General features: G+C 36.5%; 2 protein-coding genes across 3 annotated transcripts; both read right to left on the reverse strand.

The window, feature by feature from the left end:
- Nucleotides 1-705: 705 nt before the first annotated feature.
- Nucleotides 706-5,844, reverse strand: LOC307154507 (uncharacterized protein). Of its 2 annotated transcripts, none has more exons than XM_079864513.1 (4): nucleotides 5,795-5,844; nucleotides 5,054-5,221; nucleotides 4,490-4,868; nucleotides 706-3,007 (listed from the first exon to the last, which is right to left on the reverse strand). In XM_079864513.1, the coding sequence occupies exons 2-4, from the start codon at nucleotides 5,219-5,221 to the stop codon at nucleotides 1,998-2,000; spliced, it is 1,557 nt and encodes a 518-aa protein (XP_079720639.1). In that variant the 5' UTR covers nucleotides 5,795-5,844; the 3' UTR covers nucleotides 706-1,997. The 2 variants fall into 2 exon arrangements, with proteins under 2 accessions (XP_079720639.1, XP_079720638.1); XM_079864512.1 differs by lacking the exon at nucleotides 5,795-5,844 and adding an exon at nucleotides 5,655-5,703.
- Nucleotides 5,845-11,231: 5,387 nt separating this feature from the next.
- On the reverse strand, nucleotides 11,232-21,116 carry LOC307154503 (uncharacterized protein). The gene is made up of 4 exons (XM_079864508.1): nucleotides 21,094-21,116; nucleotides 20,342-20,509; nucleotides 19,816-20,203; nucleotides 11,232-13,167 (listed from the first exon to the last, which is right to left on the reverse strand). The coding sequence occupies exons 2-4, from the start codon at nucleotides 20,507-20,509 to the stop codon at nucleotides 12,149-12,151; spliced, it is 1,575 nt and encodes a 524-aa protein (XP_079720634.1). The 5' UTR covers nucleotides 21,094-21,116; the 3' UTR covers nucleotides 11,232-12,148.
- Between the last annotated feature and the right edge of the window lie 389 nt (nucleotides 21,117-21,505).

Raw genomic sequence — 21,505 nt, forward strand, 5'->3', positions numbered from 1 at the left:
GATGTTCTGACATGCCCTGACATTTGTGCTTTTTTCAGTTGCTTATAAACATATTAATGGCAAAGGTGTAAATTCACTCTATATAGCACAAACAGGACTTCCATAATATGTGAGCCACATGTATGTACATGTTTTCATTTTTGAGAGAATAATGTTTATGCATGGTTATCGAAAAAACTAAAAATTAAAGTTTCTGAAATAAGGCCACAAAACACATACTAAATATGTGGCAATAAGACTTTTGACTAATGGATGTCATCGCCTAGTGTTTTTTCTTCAAAATGATATGAAAATCATCCTGCCTAATCATTCACAAAAAAACGATACATTGATTTTAGTTTTGTGAAACACTTTTAGTTTGGAAAGCCAATATGCGGATGGGGCGTAAACGCTCCAACAGCATCATGCATATTTAGTAGTTCACACCTGGTGAGACTACGTCCCTGCATACTTAATGAGCCATTCATTCAGGTGTGTCACCTATAGCTAACTTAAATATACAAGCTTCATAAAAATGATCATTCTAGGAGAAAATTTCAGATGGCATTTAGAGGCTTTTGCATCTGAACTCTTCATATACACACACACACATATATATATGCATGCACATACATACTTTATAATCTTTTCAAAACTAGTCAACGTCTTTCAAAACTAAAGTATACATTTTATCATACGTATTTCAAAGTAAAGGATTCATTAGTTAGTTGATGACTTTATTTTTGACAAAACACATACAGTATATATTCCTCATCTCAGTATAGCAATAGAGTTTGCTAAAAGCTGTTCATTCAATACAGCAGTATTTGAAAATCGATCATATTTTGTAAAATTACATTTATATTTGCATTTATGTCAAAACCTAGACACTTTTAAACATCAAAAGGACATTTATTAATATGTATTCGTGTCAAAATGACAAATAAACAGATTTTCCTATTCAATTTTGCATGGAAACGCTTCCAAAAATAGGCGTCGGTTCTATTTCTAGAATGCACGCGTTTTCCACGCGGCTCGTGCCGCGCCTGAGACGCGCGTCTCACACAGGCAGTGTGCAAACTCTAAACTGTTAACATGGGAGCCGAAATAAAAACGGACACGCCACGCAGCTGAGACGCTTACGCCACGCATCCAGTGTTTCACCGGCCTTATCCAGCGGATGTGGGCGTTTCACAGGTTTGTATGGATCGCCTCACATTTGCGTTTGAATAGCGCGGTCTCCGTAGGCGGAGTCACATTAAAACTTAATTAGCTGAGATGAGAATGACTGACATCTCTCTCTTTACATACATATTATATAAACTGTGAATATTTGTTTTTTATAAAAATTACTTCATTTGAAAGAAGAGAATTCAAGCTTCATGCCTGTGTGACTGTATGCCTGTTTGACTGAGTATTCGCTGAGTTACAGTTCATTTTCGGACGCGTTTCAGAATTGACTTCACTGACGGAGAGTAGGCAGAACTCGCATCATGTTTATTTTTCTTTATTTGGCGAAAAGCACAACACCTTGTTTTTATTATGAGCATACACAAAAAAATACACACTAAACAGGATCGATTGATGTATAACACAAGCATATAAGATAAAAAGTAAAAATTTTTTTTTTTTTTGCACTCATACGGAAAAAAACGAGCCTAAAGCGCCGGCGCGATAGCCGACCTCAGGGGGTTAATCAGAATTATAACCAGACTGACTTTATTTCTGTCAGACGTTTACAGGAGTTGTTATTGAGAATTAACATTAATTAGATTTTTTTCTGGCTGCTGTGACAGTGTGTTTGTCAAACATATTAGCTAATAGTAATAGTTCAAGTTACAATCATTGTTCTATTCTGTCCAACACAACTTCATATACAGAGTTTAGTTCAATCCATCTCTACTCTCTCAATCCACAAGCTCAATGTGACACTGCCTCCTACTGGCAGAAAGAGCTCAATGTACAGTTTCAGGATGAGCTCAATGAGTCCTTTATCCAGATTTACTGATGAAAAGACACTATGATGATTCAGGAGCAGTTTGTTCTTTAGCGTGTTTCTTCTGGTGGGTCTGAAAACTACCTAAATAAGCGAATCTCTCGTCGCAGATGGAGCAGCGGTAAGGCTTCTCTCCTGTATGAACTCGCTCATGAGTCTTCAGGACGTCTAACCGAGCAAATGTCTTGTCACACTGAGAACACTTGAACGGTCTTTCTCCTGTATGAATCCGCTGGTGTTTTTTTAAGGTACACTGTTTAGCAAAACTCTTCCCACAAACGCCACAGTGGTACGGTCTTTCTCCAGTGTGAACTCTCTGATGAAATGCAAAATTAACCGGACTAAAGAAGCTCTTCCCGCAGTAGGAGCACAGGTATGGTTTCTCTCCGGTGTGAGTCCTCTCATGGCAAATCAATTGAGATTTGTGACGGAATCGTTTATCGCAGTGTGAACACTGATGTGGTTTCTCCTGAGAGTGTATTTTATGGTGTGACTTTAGAGAACTTGAGTTTGTGAAGGTTTTCCCACATTCGCTGCACTGGAACGGCTTCTCTTTGGTGTGAACGCGCACATGGATCGTCAGATGGGGTTTGTGGTTGTAACTCTTCTCGCAGTGAGGGCACTTGTACGGCCTTTCACCCGTGTGTATCCGCTTGTGAACAAGAAGAGACTGTTTAGTGCTGAAATACTTGTCGCACTCGCTGCAGTGGAAAGTCTTTTCGCCAGTGTGTGTCTTCATATGAGCTCTCATATTAGATGGAGTGGTGAAAAAATCCTTCCCGCACTGTTCGCAGTGAAACTCCTTCTTCACGCTGTGCTCTTTTAAATGAAGTCTCTTCTCTTCTAAGGTGGGAAAGCTGATGTCGCATCTCTTGCATGTCAAGTCTTTATCTTCTGTGTGTGTTCTCTTGTGTCTAGCTAAATGTCCCTGTGAGCTCAATGTTTTCCCACAGGTGACGCAGGAGAAACTCTTCAGCTGATCTTTTGATGTCGAGGTTGTTTCTTCATCAGAAGATGAACCCCCATTCACATCTGAAAAGAAAAAAAGGTATTAAAATGTCGGTAACACTATACGATAAGGTTCCATTAGTTATTGCATTGGTTAACATGAACTAACCATGAACAACGTCCCTGTTCAGCATTAGTTAATCTTTGTTTATGTTAACTCACACATATACTAATGCATCTATTCACGTTAACCCTCTGAGGTCGACAAACGCGCCGGCGCGTTTTGCCGGATTTTCTTCACATTGTAGCACTATAAACTTAAATTACTCCATCATTTATGGTCATACAGAAAAAATAAATATAAAAAAAGAATCTGTGATATTTCTACTTTTGTATGTGTCCACTTACAATCAAATCAAAACATTGTGCTTTTGTAAAATCAAGAAAATAAACAGGGTGTGCGTTCTGCCTCTCCGTCGCGGTGAACTTTTTTTTCTTAAGCACGTCTATAAACTGAAACAAAACTCAGCGAATACTTGTCACACATTTATGAGCCATATACCTTTATAAACATTTAAGTGTGTACTTTTAAATGATCGGATTCAAACTGAAAACAAATATTCTCTGTTTAAGTAATTTGTATAAAACCAACAAGATGTCCAGCTTCTCAAACGCTTGCTCATTATTTTTTAATTTGAACACGCCCACGCACGCAAAAGAGATTCATATGCAAATCTCCACATGGAACGCGAACGCACTCGTTACCTCAGAAACAAAACACCAAAACACTTCACAAGTCTCTGCTTTTTTCAGAAGAAGAAGAACGCGATTTGAAGACAAGAAAAATATAAGGTAAGAAATTCTTACCTTAACTATCGTTCAATGAACATGTTCAGGCACAACAGTGGATGCAAGTTGCGCAAACACAAGCAAGTGGAGAGTAGGGCTGGGCTATATATCGCATGACATTGTTTTGCGCATCTCGTCAGTAAAGCCGGTTCCTTGATTAGTAGTAAATCACCATCACCTGCTTTCAGATGGAGCGGCATTTACTCAGCTCAGCTTGTCAGTTAACTACGGCTCTTTGTTTTTTTGGCTTTACTGACGAGATGCGCAAAACAATGTCATGCGATATATCGCCCAGCCCTAGTGGAGAAATACAAACAATGAAAAGTCCCAGTGCGGATATTAGTGAAATATTCAAACACATTCGATATAAACAAATATATTTATACAATAATAATGGCAATATATTTAATATGTGCTTGTGTTGTTAAATTGAGCTTATAGTTTCCACTGTAATTGGCAAAGAACGTACAAGTATATCTGTGTTAACTAATGAAACCTTACCTTATCTAAACTAATCTATATTTTTCTATAACTTCGAGAGCTTAAAAATTAAAGATAAATGTGAAATTGTGATGCAGCTCATGATACAGTGTTTTCAGCACATCGGTTCACAGTAACTAATGTCTGCACCTGCTGATTTAGGAGCACAACTAAATGTTTACACACATTCTGACTATGATTTACTATAACAAAAGATCATAAATGGAAGATACACACCTGAAGGAATAAAATCATCACTGTCATCATTTCGATTATCCTCATCATCATTTTCTTCATCCTCAACATCATTTCCTTCATCATCCTCATCCTCCTCCTCCTCCTCCTCCTCGTAGCTCTGTTGTTGTTCCTCTGCGGTGGTTTCTTCTCCTCGTCTCTCTATCAGGTTCCTGCAGTCCTCCAGTGTGACGGAGCACATCTTCATCTGCTGTTCTCCAGCGTTACAGTCAGAGGTTTGATCAGCGGATCCATGATCCTGAGCGTCAGTATAACACAGTAAAGTGAGGCTGAGCTCTGAGTCCTGTGTGTCTCTGGATCTCCAGACTGAATCCTGAGCTTCTGTCCCATCAGTCACACACACTGAAACCTTCTCCAGATCCTGACAAACACATCATAGATCAACACAAATAAACAACAACCTGTTGATATTAGCCTCATTACTCAGCATCTCTAGTGGTTATATTGGTGATTTGTTTGCATATTTTGCTGTTAACTTAAGAAGTGAGAAGCTAACAAAACTTTGGTTTGATTGAGCTGAAGGATGAACTGATGAGCTGCTCAAACCTCTCTGTTGGGGTTGTCTCCTCTTTCTCTCAGCTTTGCCTCCAGTGACGCCACCTCTTTCTTCAGCTGACAGATTTCAGTGATGAAATACTCAATATCCAGCATGGACAGATCAGTTCCTACTGATTTACAGCAGATCACATCCATCTGCGCTCTCATGGTCAACATCTGAAGACAAACACAACACAATTATTACAAGATGCATTTATAATGAACTCACACTGATTTAAACTCAAAATGACAAAGAATAAGAAAATGATTGCATTATAATATTAATATTATATAATATAATATTAATATACCAGTAGACATTCATTTCAGATATAAATAAACATATGTTGAGACGTGTTTATGTTTAAATTAATTATCGTAGGAATATCATTATAATTATCATTATCTAAAACTGCTGGATTGAAACGCAGATTTCAGAAATTAAACATGATAATGTGATACTCGTTTCTAGGCATCATTTAAGAGTCCAGCATTGAAAATTAAACGTGTTGACTTTGGTTTTATTACAAATATCACAGTTAAAACACAGCTACTGTAGTAAGCAAAGGCTAATGTGTGTTTATAACTACAATATATTTACTACCAATACCCTTTACTATGGTTACTGTGGTAAAATCACGGTTAATACGTTTTTTTAATGATAAATGCGAATAAGTAGTTAATTTAAAGCTCATTAAAACACTACAGACAGAACATCAACAATCACACAAACAGTTAAAAACAACACACCTCAGTCTGAGCGAGGCTCAGGCTTCCTCTTCTTCAGTGGTTTTACCGGCGGACTGAAGAGCGTCACAGAGACTCCTACAGGTTTCAGGAAGAAACGCTAGTCAGTAGAATTTTTTTTTTTTCATTCAGAGGATTCATTTCTTTGCGATAATTATTTTACCTGACATGATGGCACAAATGTTCTGGGAAAACACATGGCATTGAAAATGCATAACCCATGGCTCTTTCTTGATTAAATAATATTTAAAATCCCAATGATTTGATTATGGCTTTTATGAATGGCTTTTTAACAAGTCTAGCTCAACCAATCTCTCAAGTTTAAGATACAATCATTGTTCTATTCTGTCCAACACAACTTCATTTACAGAGTTTGGTTCAATCCATCTCTACTCTCTCAATCCACAAGCTCAATGTGACACTGCCTCCTACTGGCAGAAAGACCTCAATGTACAGTTTCAGGAGGAGCTCAATGAGTCTTTATCCAGATTTACTGATGAAAAGACATTATGAGGCGGTTTCCTGGAGAGAGATAAAGCCTTGTCTTCAGATTAACAGAAATCTGCTTTACCTGTCATGGTTTTAAATAGCCATAGACTTGTCCAGAGTTCAAGATCCTCCAGGATATATAATTGTGCATAGGGCTGAATTGGGAGAGTAACGTTAGTGGTTTCGGGGTTACCATTGTGGTGAAGTGTCGAACATGTGCTTGGGTTGAGGAACTGCTAACCACCATTAAAATTTAATTTAATAACAAAACAATCACTATTGTAGTGTTATAAATACAATAGGTTTGAAACATTAATACATTGACTTTAACACGTTGACATTGTTAATCTTTTTTACGGTAAAGTACTGGAAACCAGCTGCTAGATTTTTACCGTAATTTTTAGTCCGATTATGTAAAACTTTGTAAAATTAGTTAAAAAATTGCTACCGTATTCTTTACAGTAAGGTACGGTAAATGCAATGGTAAGGTTTTTTTTTACAGTGTACTTCCAAAATCTGTACATTTAACAGTATATTACTGTATATTACTGTAAAATTACATGAAATGTCCCATGAGAGCTATTACAGCTTTTCATTGTCCATAGTAAGGGCACATACTGTTCAGCAATTAACATTTCTTTTCCGTTTGCTTTTTTATATTTTTTTACCGTTAAAATTACGACAAAAATTTACAGTGTAGATTTTGTATAATATTCTATTCAAAATTCAATATTGGAGAATGAGTTGCCCTTTAAGACATTTGTTGTTGAAGAGGACTTTGTCATTTATTCTGCATGACTCTCTCTCTCCTTTTCTGCTGTCGTATCAGGTTTAGTCGAGTTGCAGTGAGTCTGCAACATTATCAGTGATATATAAGCATTTACTGAAAAGAAATGCACAGTAATTACTGTTGATGATACTGACGTGTGAAATTTGTTTTGTTGTCTAGTCATTTGAATACACACAGCTAAAAACACCACTTGAGGGCGCTATAAACGTGCACTTGAGCAAACCTTGCCAGCTGTGTGCAAATTAAAATGTAGTTTCCACTCCTATGTCGTAGTAAAAATCAATAAAGGGCACCTTGTTTTTAAACTAAATGAGAAAAGATGATGCAGAGATGCTACGTTTTCACTATAGTACAGGCAAAATTCACCGTTTTGAGTTATACACGCTTACAAATCCTCTCGTGCACTGTAAAACCTAACAGTAATATGTACTAAATGCAATTGAGTTCACAGCACTCAAATATTACCGAAACTTGAATGACTGAAACAGAACTCAAACTGAATGAGTTATAGAACAAGTAATAATTGAGTGTTTATAAAACATATTTGTTATGGCACAAAAGCCAAGGAAAAGTCTGATCAGGTGTTGATGGTGAAGGATTGATGATGACAATCATTTAGTGACTTGATTCACTGATTTCATTCATAGTTTGATCTCTGATTCAAAGGGCAACATATTAGTTTTACTCAAAACTGTGATTCTACAGCATAAGAGCTAGCCATGTTGTGACCATCAGATAAAATGAGGGATTTTACAAATAGTTGTGCACTAAAAGTTTCACATAAAAGGTATTGCATTACCAAGACTCACACAGACATCAAGAATCAGCATATGAATCTCAACAATGGTGATGATTAATTCATGCTGCAATGCATGCTGGGTACTAGCATAATACAAAACTCATTTTTTAATGGTCACCATTGTTGAGATTCATATGCTGATTCTTGATTACTGTGTAAGTCAGCATGATACCATAGAGGTTTTTAAAATCTGCTTGTCACAACAATGGGCCTTACAGCAGAATCAGTTCTATTATAATGAATAATACAAGTAATACATCACCAGTCTAATCAGAGATTAGGCTCTGGAAAAGATCAGAGAATCAACTCACTAAATTATGGTTTTTATCATCTTAACACAACCACATGCTCATATTTTCTTTTGGCGTATGTGCCATAACAAATGTGCTTTATAAACACTCAGTTACAGCAGCCAGAGGAAAAACTGGTGTTATAAAGTCAATGTCGGTCAGATGTTTTGACTATTTTACATTTACTTGAACTCGATTTTCTAAACAATTTTAATAAATTTAACGTAACAATAAGTACATGAGCTTGTTTATTTTCCAGCTAATCGGGCTTAGAGAAAACAACGAGAACAAATGCTGCAAAGTGATACAAATTCCTCTCTTATTCTCATAGAAACACTCAAAGAAAAGTGTAACGGATGATCATGTTCTGTCAGCATGTCTTGTAAAGGCCGTCCAGAGGCTGTTAAATCTCACATAAAGACACAGAACAGTCTGACTGGCGCAGGAGATCCAGCATAGAGGGGTTCAGTGAATGTGTGTGTGTGTGTGTGTGAAGGACAGAGTGCGTTTAGTCATTGTGCGAGACAAGACATCTTAAACGAGAACACTTCAGCTGCCAAGACCGTGCATTACAGCCGAACAAATAATCATAATGGATCTCGCCACCAGGATGGTTCCCCGATAACTAATGATTCCCTAGAAATGTTTTCCTGGTTGCGTTCGCACCACTAGTAGGAAGTTCCTGTTTTTTTGGCGTGTTCGCAACGCAGGAACTAGGAACCATTTCAGTTCTGGGATCTCCTTTTGGAGGATCTAATTTATCCTACTTCAGAGAGTAGTGAATCAGCGTGAGTGAAACTAATGATGATGTGACGAGCAGCTTCTTCTCCAAAGTTCTCCTGAATCCATTTCACAGCGTTCTTCTTTTCGCCTGTGAATCTCTCATCCAGGCTGATGACCAGCAGAAACACACGAGGACCAGGAGCAGATACTCTCATACACTTCTTCATTTCTGCCTTAGTTTTGTTTTGATAAATTTTGATGTATCTTGGAGGCCTGTCGATTATCGAGATACTCCTGCTACCTTTTCTTGTCATTTTTTTGTAACTGACTCTGGATTAATATCCACTGTAAACTGTCAGTTAATCATACAAAATGTATTATGGATTAGAAATGATATGGTACTTTTTGTCCTTGAAGTTTCACAGCGATCACTTGTTTGATTTTCTCCTGGCAAGATGAAGGATAAAGATAAAACTGGTGAAAAGTCTCATTGACTTTTAAATTGGAGGACAGACCTGAGTCATAGAGATTCAGTAAACAATAGACAAGTAAACAACCACAATAGACAAGTAAACAACCACTTAGAACAATCAAATGACAGCAAGTTTCGTAAGTGCCAAGTGGTTTAGCAAGTACCAATGGGAACTGTTATGTTTAGTACCATTATGATTTCTTATAACTATTTTCCACATGCTTACACAACATAATTGATTCATTTATGAATTATTCATATCAGGTCGAGGAATAAACTAATTTCTTGCCTCTTTTACAGTTTACCTGAGGTCAGTGTTTTTTTCTAACTCTTGTCTTTTTATTGTATTCATTTTTCTGAATTATCCGTTTGATCTTTAATATTCTCATTAGTTTTAAATTTGCTTCTAAAATTTGTTATAGCTGTAAATCAGTTTTATCAAATTAGTAACTCATTTCTCAAATTATTTCATTCTCATGTGGCCCCCATAATTTTCCAATTCATGTGACAATTTTTGATGTCTTTTTTATTTTATTTTTAGAAATCCAATAGCTTTCTTTATAAATAAAGTCAATACTCTAATTTTGTTGTTAAGTAATCACATTTTGTTAGAATGTCCAGAATAAGATTAATTTTCTTCTTGATTAACTGCATCAGATGTAATATTGAATACAAATATTGTAGTTATTAATAATTACATAAAATCTCTTTGTCACTTGTAACAATATTAGCTCAAAGGGGAAATATTAACTATAATCCATAATTACCAATTATGATTAATTATTCATATTTGGGTCAGTTAATTAGATCCACTTTGAGGTAAGATAACTTAACCCTTTAGGCGCCAAGTTTTTTTTTGAAAAAATGCTGGATTTTGACATCAAAATTTCAAAAGCTTGTGGCTTGAAAGGGCTTAAATATAGAGATCTACTGTAAATTAGAAAAATGTTGGGGATGACTGAAATTTTATGTGGGGTGTAAATATACTAATCTAATTTGCATATTATGACGTCATCAGGGGGCGGCCCTCTTGAATTTCATAATATTCAGGAAATAGTAGATATTGAACTGATGTTTGAACTTATTTGCATGTTTTATTTTTATTTATCCTCATTCCAAATGATGAGAAAAGAGGAAACCAACAATAACAGGAGAAAGTACTAAATTATTACTATACTATATAGTAAAACGCATGTGAACAGTAGCCTACTTTTTGATCAGTTCATCAGTAATATTCAGGAAATAGTAGATATTGAATTGATGTTGGAATTTATTTACATAAGAGGAAACCAACAATAAAATAGGAGAAAGTACTAAATTATTACTATATTACAATACTTTAGTAGTAAAACACATGTGAACAATAGCCTACTTTTGGATCAGTTCATCAGTAATATTCAGGAAAAAAAATATTTGGAGTGTTTTTTTTTTGTTTGTTTTTTTGTCTTTTTATCCTCATTCCAAATGATCAGGAAAAGAGTACACTAAGCTTACGTCCACCCCCGCCACCCCCATCCCCGTTGGGCAAATGGTCAAAATGATCTGCTTGTGCTTCGTGAACATTCGCACCTTGCACGGCGGCACCATTGCGCGGCAAAGATGTACCGGGAGATGCGCGCGCGGCACGTTGCGCGGCAAAGATGTACCGGGAAATGCGCGCGCGGCACGTTGCGCGGCAAAGATGTACCGGGAGATGCGCGCGCGGCACCATTGCGCGGCAAAGATGTACTGGGAGAAGCGCGGGCGGCACCATTGCGCGGCAAAGATGTACCAGGAGAAGCGCGATCATTAGACGGCCGATCGTCATTTCCGAAAGGCAAATATTCCTCTTCAGAGTCAGAATCGGCGAATAACATTTGAACACATCCTCACGGACCACGGTACAAGTTTTTATTAGCCATTTTCTCTCACAAATCTCACAATTTACTCAGACGCTCTGAACTGAACTGCTTCCGCATCAATGACACGATCGCTCACTTGCTCTGCTGTTTCCTCCAACACTTTGAATAGGAACATGACGTAATTTTGGTCTTGAATCGAAGTATTACATGTCTGCCATCTAGTGGTAGGGAATACAAATGAGATATTACACCATATTAGGATCTACAGCCTGTTTTATTAAGTATGACGTCTTGTCGCAATTTTGCGACTTTGGCGCTTAGAGGGTTAATATTACAATCAATTAATCAGTTCCAAACAACTCTTTGATAATTAATTTATTCTAAGAAAAGTGTCTCTTTCATGGTCACTGAAAAATAATTATTCCTTAGCTTGTACAGCACTTAGAACATGTAACAAGATCAAGATTGTAAAAGGGACTTTGTATGCAAACAGAGGATCAGAAACCAAATGCATAATTGTGCACAAGTTTTATTAACTAAATCACAAACATAACTAAACTAAACAAACAAACGAACATACATACATTCATCCATACATACGCAGGTAATAGAACTATGGAAAAGATCTATTTCGGTATGAAAAGAACCATCAGCTTATCATTTTCAGAGCACCTCATTAAATTGACACTTGCATAGTTTGAGGGTGCAGGACAATTCTTGAAGTGGTTGAAAATTGTCCGTGAATGTCAAAAGTCATGGTGCAAGTTGCAGTCTTCTCTGCTGGGTGGAGGAGATATGATACACTTGCATGGTGGTTTCAAGCACATGGCTGTTGTAAGTGGAAGCCTGCTGAGGGCACGCGGGCACTGCCTCCTACTGGCAGAAAGAGCTCAATGTACAGTTTCAGGATGAGCTCAATGAGTCCTTTATCCAGATTTGCTGATGAAAAGACACTATGATGATTCAGGAGCAGTTTGTTCTTTAGCATGTTTCTTCTGGTGGGTCTGAAAACTACCTAAATAAGCGAATCTCTCGTCGCAGATGGAGCAGCGGTAAGGCTTCTCTCCTGTATGAACTCGCTCATGAGTCTTCAGGACGTCTAACCGAGCAAACGTCTTGTCACACTGAGAACACTTGAACGATCTTTCTCCCGTATGAATCCGCTGGTGATTTTTTAAGGTACACTGTTTAGCGAAACTCTTCCCACAAACGGCACATTTATACGGTCTTTCTCCAGTGTGAACTCTCAGATGAAGTCCTAAATGAGCCTGACTAAAGAAGCTCTTCCCGCAGTAGGAGCACAGGTACGGTTTCTCTCCGGTGTGAGTCCTCTCATGGCAAATCAAATAAAATTTGTGACGGAATCTTTTATCGCAGTGTGAACACTGATATGGTTTCTCCTGAGAAGAGTGTGTTTTCTGGTGTGACTTTAGACAGGTTGAGTTAGTGAAGGTTTTCCCACATTCGCTGCACTGGAACGGCCTCTCGTTGGTGTGAACGCGCACATGCTTCTTCAAATGGGATCCATACATGAATCTTCTATCGCAGTGAGGGCACTTGTACGGCCTTTCACCCGTGTGGATTCGCTTATGAACATTAAGATTCCCTTTGTTGCTGAAATACTTGTCGCACTCGCTGCAGTGGAAAGTCTTTTCGCCAGTGTGTGTCTTTATATGAACTGTCATATTATAAGGAGTGGTGAAAAAATCCTTCCCGCACTGTTCGCAGTGAAACTCCTTCTTCACGCTGTGCTCTTTTGAATGACGTCTCTTCTCCTCTAAGGTGGGAAAGCTGATGTCGCATCTCTTGCATGTCAAGTCTTTCTCTTCTGTGTGTGTTCGCTCATGTCTCGCTAAATTTCTCTGTGAGCTCAATGTTTTCCCACAGGTGACGCAGGAGAAACTCTTGACCTTCAGCTGATCTTTTGATGTCGAGGTTGTTTCTTCATCAGAAGATGAACCTCCATTCACATCTGAAAAGAAAAAAAGGTATTAAAATCTTTGTTTATGTTAACTCACACATATACTAATGCATCTATTCACGTTAACAGCACAATTAGTTAACATGAACTAACCATGAACAATGCCTGTGAAAAGCTTTACTGTTTTGTAGGGGTGTAACAGTACGTGTATTCGTACCGGACCGTTTCGGTACAGGGCTTTCGGTTCGGTGCACGTGTGTACCGAATGACTGAATGCAATTTTTTTGTGTGCGGAACATAGGTACATTTTCGTGTTTCCACACGAACATATTAAGTGTTCAGCGCAAATCCCGCCCTGCAGCTGATTGTAAAGTTTTACCCGTCGTCTATGGTCGTCACTGTAACCTAAACCAATGAAATAGACTGCAGGGCGAAAAAACGCTTTTCCCGTTCGAGTGCGCCGCCGCACTCTCCGTTCCGTGTGTGTGTGTGTGTGTGTGTGTCTTAGGGCTGAACGATATTCTGTTTTAACATCGACATCGCGATGTGCGAATGAGCGATAGTCACATCGCCGGAACATGCGATGTGAAGGGTAACGTTAGTAGTACCCATAAGAGAACGGTAGCACACAGTAAACACGAGTTTGTTGTATGGCTTTTTGCTGGGGTGACATACGCGTTCTGCGTGCCTGCACAGTGATTGGTTCGCTGTGCCGCAGCTCACCGCGCTCACAGCCAACATTCAAAAATGCGCGACGAAGAGGATCCGCCGCAAAAAAAAGTCAAAATCAGCTATTTGGGACTAGCCTATTTCGTCTACAAAAAGGAGGATGTTGACCAAAAAGAGGTAGGCTACTTTGCTGGAGTGTTATAAAGTTGTGGATGGTTGTCTTTTTTAAACATTCGTTTATTTTTCGTGTTCGCATTTATGAGGAAAAAACAATGTTACGTGATATTACGGACGCGACCGTTATGAAAGCGACACTAAAAGACTGCTTTAAAACTTTCACAGAGACCTCAAACAGAAAGCACAAAGCCTTTCTTTAAAACGAATTTCGTTTTGTATTAATTTTATCTTAATTTTAATCAGTATTTCATTATCCAATTTCCTGGATTTAATAATGATTAGCCTAATAATAATTAAATATAGCAGCCAGCGCCTGAACCCGAGATTAAGCTATGATCCATGAACCGAAACTCAGCGTAAAAGGTAGCCTACTCGCCTCACACACCTAAAAAAAAAAAAAAAAAAAGAAAGAAAGAAATATATCTATTATCTACAGAAATCTCTACTTTTAAACAGAACCATTAAAAAAAATATAGCTATATTTAATCTGTATGAAAAGTGCATTTCTCCCGATCACTGCAGCGAAGATTGCGAGTCAGTATATTGTCAACTTCATCTTTACAGAAAACACTTGTTTATTAATAAACAATTAAAATGTCTCATTGTAACATTTTACATATTATTAATCATTACTTTTGCTGGGTCTAGGTGCCGTTTACATGAACACGTCACTGAATCAGCACAGAAAACATAATTTTTCAGGTCCTAGAACCCGAAGAACGTTAGGTCCTGCGTAGAACGTTCACCGAATTCTGAGAGAAATATGTTTCTGGAATAAAATATTAAGTGGCCTTTTTGTTACTTGTAATGAAGCTTGCTTATTAGTGAAATTATTAATAACATGGAATGGTAATTATTGACTTTAGCCTGGATTGATGGCTCGCAATATCGCGATATATATCGTTGGGAAAAAAATATCGCAATGTAATTTTTTTTCCAATATCGTGCAGCCCTAGTGTGTCTGCGCGCTGCGCTCTCTGCTCAATGTTCAATGTTCGACTCCGTGTTTGCGCTGCGCGTTCTGCTCTGTCGTTAACGGCCCAAACACTCCAATCATGTACCGATCACGCACTGGAAAAGCAAAGTCCGCTCAAATAAGGTGAAATTTCTCAGTAGTACACTTCTGTTTGCTGAGCTGGTATAGTCATGCTGGCAACAATGGTAAAATGACCTGCTCTGATCACATGCTCTGGTAATAATAGCTTTGTACTATAGCTTTGGACTATATTTTATTTTGATAATTATTAAAAAAGTGGAAAAAAAAAATCTTAAATTGATTATGTTGATTGATTATTAAAAAATAGTAATACATTGATATATTTATGCTTAATATTATTTTAATATAGGGCTATTTTCTGTTCCTTTTTTCCCCGTGTTTCATTTAATTAGGTGATTATAAGTTTAATTATTGATGATTACAAGCTTGGAGGAATTGCAATTAATTACAGCAAATTGTGCAATTAATTAGTTCTTTTTTTTTTTTTTATCGATTCCCAGCCTTAATTTTTAAATATGAGCAGGCCTACAAGCTGGGATTGGTAATGCTGCACTGTAATCATAGTTATTTATTTATATTTTTCATTATATTTTATTATGTGATATTGGTTTGAGACTGAGAGTATTTTATTTAGTGGAGAACTTTGCAGCAGTATCTTATTTCTTATTCTTTTTTTTATTTTATATCTATTTTATTATATTTTATTAAAAAGTGTTAAAAAAAGTGTAAACAAATTGTTAAAAAAAGGTTATAGTAATAAACAACCTGCAGTTTAATGTTTGCATTTCTTTCCCTTACTGTACCGAAAATAAACCGAACCGTGACTTTAAAACCGAGGTACGTACCGAACCGTGATTTTTGTGTACCGTTACACCCCTACTGTTTTGTAAGGTTAACTTACTGTACATATATACTAGGGATGATACCAAAATTCCAGTAGTCGGTACCGATACCATTCAAATTTTGCGGTTCTCGGTACCAATTTCGGTACCACAGCAAAATCTGTTGGAACTATTTTTCTATTTAACGATTTAAACATTTTTTTTTTAAAATTCAATTCAATGACTTTATTATTTATGACGGTAAGCATAAGTAAATTATACATATAAACATTGAAGGCTATATGCTGTTTAAACATAAATATTGCTAATAATTATTTTTTTTTTAAATCAAGTGAAAAATAAACAACCTTCTATGCACACATTATTATTAGTAGTAGTATTTTTAATACATGAAGACGTGGCTAAATCTACTTTACAGTAGCCTAATATAAGTAGCCTAATATAATTATTTCTGTCAATTTAAAAAAAAAAAAAGTTAGTCTGGAGCGCCGCGCTTAGATAAACACGGAGCGACTGAAAGCAGCTCCTGTTGGTGGGTACCGGTACTACAGAAATGCTGATATCGTCACATTTTACAAATTTCAGTACCGACTTGATACCAAAGTACCGGTACTTTTGACAACACTAATATATACATTAGTTTATGTAGCAGTTGACACACACTAAGGATGAACATTTCTAAATCACCATCTTACCCTAAAGGTAAAAATGCTGTTGTGTACCTTATCAACATTATTTAATAATAAGGCATTGATTTGGGCTGTTGGTAATCATAATTCTACAGCGGAAACTAGCGGGAAAACATGTTCATGTTTATACGCACTTTACTATCATTACTTGAATTCAACAAAGTATTTATTAATGGATTTTGTGAACCTTATTGTAAAGTGTACACTATTTCAACATTAACTGATGTGTTACTAACATTTGTAGACTCTTTATTAACATGACTAACCATTAATAAATTATTATTATTATATTATTAAATGCTTTATTAATGGTAAGTCATGTTAATAAAGAGTCTACAAATGTTAGTAACACATCAGTTAATGTTGAAATAGTGATTTTTAGAAATTTTTTTTTTTTGATTTTCACGATAATATCTTTGATATAATATCGATATCTTTGGGATGTGGTGGAACGGGAGCTTCGTGCCCTGGATGTGCATCCCACAAATCTCCATCAACTGCAAGATGCTATCCTATCAATATGGGCCAACCTTTCTAAAGAATGCTTTCAGCACCTTGTTGAATCAATGCCACGTAGAATTAAGGCAGTTCTGAAGGCGAAAGGGGGTCAAACACAGTATTAGTATGGTGTTCCTAATAATCCTTTAGGTGAGTGTATATTTATATGGACAAAAAAAGGACTCTTATTTTGATATTCTGGTTGAGGAGTCGAGAAACGTAACAGTGAACTGCGCGTGCTCCCTCATAACTGCAGAGGAGCTGTAAAAGAGCAGACGTGACTTTTCACTTTATTCTGTTTTACAGGTAAAAACATGGACATTCAAAAGAGAAACATTTAACTATACAACAGCGATTGCACTATTACCAAGTATGGTGAATGTAAAGTGTTAAATGTGTTTTAGTTTCTTTCTGCAAAGTTTAACGATTTTTGCCAGATACACCTCAGTTTGTAAACGCCACTGAATTGCATCAAGGAAGCAAATCTACAAAACACTTTTCTTCACCTGAATGGCTGGTTGAAAAACATTTAAAATGGAATGACGACTAAAAGGAAGTTTTAAACCAGCCAGTAAACCAGGCTAAAGTCTTGTGGGACAAACGACTAAAACCCAAAGGACGGCTCGTCGGACATTTGAATATAAGAAGTATTGTATCAAAGACTGAGCAAATTGGGGGTCTGCTGATGGACTCGAATTATGACTTTCTTTTTCCCTCGGAATCACGGCTGAGTTATCACCAACGACTGCTTTTGCTGTACAGGGGTATCATGTTTTTAGGAAAGATAGAAAATACTGGGCGGAAGAAGCTAAGAGATATCAACTCAAAAGTATAGCCTATCAGATCAGTATAATCTTACACAAATGATCCTTGGCCCAACTAGGGTTACTCAATCAACAAACTCAGATAGATTTAATTTTTAGCAATAAACCTGAAAGAATTGCACTATCTTATTATTTACTAACAGGTATGTCAGACCACAACTTGACCTTAATTGTAAGAAAGTTGACAAAACAACGATTTTTATATAAACAAGAGGGCAAAAGCTTTTTTAATATTATACCAAAATCCCTAGTTGGTCAATTCGAGGATAAATTAAAGCACCTGGACTGGAATGATGTTCAGCAGTCTGGTGATATAGGAAAAGCATTTAATACTATGATGGATAGAGTTAATATGACTAAAAATGAATTTTGCAAAAATGTCTCTTACTCGTCGAGTAAAGTTGGAAGCTAATGAAGCAGAGAGACTTGGCATAAAGGCTGCTCTTAAATCTAAATTACCACATGATAAGAGAAAATTCCAGAATTTGCGAAATAAAGTAGTAAAAGAATTAAGGCCGGCCAAAGCTGATTATTTTATTAAATTAATTGATGATTCTAAAGGAAATATTGATACAATTATAAAGAAGGAGAATAAATCAGTTCAAAATTGGATTATAAAGGACCGATCGAAATTAATTGAAGATAAAGAACAAATAGCCTAGCTAAAACTTATAAATTTTAATTTTAACTTATAAATCACTTTTTTTTGCAAATCTCTAACACACCTGATAAATCTGACAATAACAAACTCCTATTTTAATTGATCTGCTACGGCCTTGACGTGGATGAAATCATACCTGACTAATAGGAAACAATGTACAAGAGTGGTTGATAAGTGATAATAGGAAATAGCTGTCCTATAGGGGTTCCTCAAGGGTCTATTTCAGGACCTATTTTATTTAGTATTTATATTAATGATCTCCCTTGAGGAACCCCTATAGGACAGCTATTTCCTATTATCACTTATCAACCACTCTTGTACATTGTTTCCTATTAGTCAGGTATGATTTCATCCATGTGCAGATCGTGAAAATCAAAAAAATTTATTTCTAAAAATCACTATTTCAACATTAACTGATGTGTTACTAACATTTGTAGACTCTTTATTAACATGACTTACCATTAATAAAGCATTTAATAATATAATAATAATAATTTATTAATGGTTAGTCATGTTAATAAAGAGTCTACAAATGTTAGTAACACATCAGTTAATGTTGAAATAGTGTACACTTTACAATAAGGTTCACAAAATCCATTAATAAATACTTTGTTGAATGCAAGTAATGATAGTAAAGTGTGTATAAACATGAACAACATATTTTCCCGCTAGTTTCCGCTGTAGAATTATGTTTACCAACAGCCCAAATCAATGCCTTACTATTAAATAATGTTGATAAGGTACACAACAGCATTTTTACCCTTTGGGTAAGACGGTGATTTAGAAATGTTCATCCTTAGTGTGTGTCAACTGCTACATAAACTAATGTATATATGTACGGTAAGTTAACCTTACAAAACAGTAAAGCTTTTCACAGGCATTGTTCAAGGTTAGTGCATGTTAACTAATGTTAACTAATTGTGCTGTTAACGTGAATAGATGCATTAGTATATGTGTGAGTTAACATAAACAAAGATTAACTAATGCTGAACAGGGGCGTTGTTCATGGTTAGTTCATGTTAACCAATGCATTAAGTAATGGAACCTTATTGTAAAGTGTTACCGATATTTCTAACTTAAAATGAACACAAATATATTTAATGAATCATGCACTTACCATCATGAAATCCTATACTATCAGTCTATATTTTTCTATAACTTCGAGAGCTTAAAAATTAAAGCTAAATGTGAAATTGTGATGCAGCTCATGATACAGTGTTTTCAGCACATCGGTTCACAGTAACTAATGTCTGCACCTCCTGATTTAGGAGCACAACTACATGTTTACACACATTCTGACTATGATTTGCCATAACAAAAGATCATAAATGAAGATACATACCTGAAGGAATAAAATCATCATTGTCGTCATTCCGATTATCCTCATCCTCATTTTCTTCATCCTCAACATCATTTCCTTCATCCTCCTCATTCTGATCTTCATCCTCCTCCTCCTCCTCCTCATGGCTCTGTTGTTGTTCCTCTGCTGTGGTTTCTTCTCCTCGTCTCTCTATCAGGTTCCTGCAGTCCTCCAGTGTGACGGAGCACATCTTCATCTGCTGTTCTCCAGCGTTACAGTCAGAGGTTTGATCAGCGGATCCATGATCCTGAGCGTCAGTATAACACAGTAAAGTGAGGCTGAGCTCTGAGTCCTGTGTGTCTCTGGATCTCCAGACTGAATCCTGAGCTTCTGTCCCATCAGTCACACACACTGAAACCTTCTCCAGATCCTGACAAACACATCATAGATCAACACAAATAAACAACAACCTGTTGATATTAGCCTCATTACTGAGGCATAAGAAGTGAGAAGCTAACAAAACTGTGGTTTGATTGAGCTGAAGGATGAAATGATGAGCTGCTCAAACCTCTCTGTTGGGGTTGTCTCCTCTTTCTCTCAGCTTTGCCTCCAGTGACGCCACCTCTTTCTTCAGCTGACAGATTTCAGTGATGAAATCCTCAATATCCAGCATGGACAGATCAGTTCCTACTGATTTACAGCAGATCACATCCATCTGCGCTCTCATAGTCAACATCTGAAGACAAACACAACATCATTACTACAAGAGGCATTTATAATGAACTCACACTGACTTAAACTCAAAATGATGAACAGAATAAGAAAATGATTGCATTTTCTGATAATATTAATATACATTCATTTCAGATATAAGTAAACATATGTTTAGGTGTGTTTATGTTTAAATTCATTATCGTAAGAATATCATTATAATAATACATTATAATTATTTAAAACTGCTGGATTTAAACGCAGATTTCATAAATTAAAGATGATAATGTGATACTTGTACTAATTTCTAAGCGTCATTTAAGTGTCCAGCATTAAAAATTAAACGTTATAACTATGGTTTTATTACAAATACCACAGTTAAAACACAGCTACTGTAGTAAGCAACGGTAAATGTGTGTTTACAACTACAAATACACTTAGGCTACTATTATTACAAATACCCTTTACTATGGTTACTGTGGTAAAATCACGGTTAATTCGTTGTTTTAAAGGATAAATTCGCATTAGCAGTTCATTAGTTAGTTTAAAGTTCATTAAAACACTACAGACAGAAAATCAACAATACACACACAGTTTAAAACAACACACCTCAGTGTGAGCGAGGCTTCCTCTTCTTCAGTGGTTTTATCGGCGGACTGAAGAGCGTCACAGAGACTCCTACAGGTTTCAGGAAGAAACGCTAGTCAGTAGATATCGGGTGCTTCTCAATTCTTATTTGTGCATCCTCGTTTCCTTTCCTCGTTTATTTCTGCCTTAGTTTTGTTTTCACTATCATTTTTTTGTTTTGTTTTTTGGATGTATCTTGCAGGCCTGGAGTGTCGATACTTTGAGATCCTTTTACCCTTTCTTGTCATTTTTATCTCAGAATATTTTGTAACTGAGTCTGGATTTAAATCCACTTCGAACACTTCTCTGCCCAGGATTGTGTTTCCTGTTGCACTCTTTCCAGCTCCAGTCATTCCCAACAAAACAATCCTCAGATCTCCTGAAGACAGAAATA

The sequence above is a fragment of the Squalius cephalus genome, assembly GCF_949319135.1.
Source record: "Squalius cephalus genome assembly, chromosome: 2".
Lineage (NCBI taxonomy): Eukaryota > Metazoa > Chordata > Actinopteri > Cypriniformes > Leuciscidae > Squalius > Squalius cephalus.

Excerpts from the sequence above, each read along its gene's own strand:
- LOC307154507 (XM_079864513.1), bottom strand. The coding sequence starts at position 5,221 with ATGTTGACCATGAGAGCGCAGATGGATGTGATCTGCTGTAAATCAGTA. Across the intron at positions 4,869-5,053 it reads GAGACAACCCCAACAGAGAG|GATCTGGAGAAGGTTTCAGT; the intron begins GTTTGAGCAGCT and ends TGTGTTTGTCAG. Across the intron at positions 3,008-4,489 it reads TGATGATTTTATTCCTTCAG|ATGTGAATGGGGGTTCATCT; the intron begins GTGTGTATCTTC and ends TTTTCTTTTCAG.
- LOC307154503 (XM_079864508.1), bottom strand. The coding sequence starts at position 20,509 with ATGTTGACTATGAGAGCGCAGATGGATGTGATCTGCTGTAAATCAGTA. Across the intron at positions 20,204-20,341 it reads GAGACAACCCCAACAGAGAG|GATCTGGAGAAGGTTTCAGT; the intron begins GTTTGAGCAGCT and ends TGTGTTTGTCAG. Across the intron at positions 13,168-19,815 it reads TGATGATTTTATTCCTTCAG|ATGTGAATGGAGGTTCATCT; the intron begins GTATGTATCTTC and ends TTTTCTTTTCAG.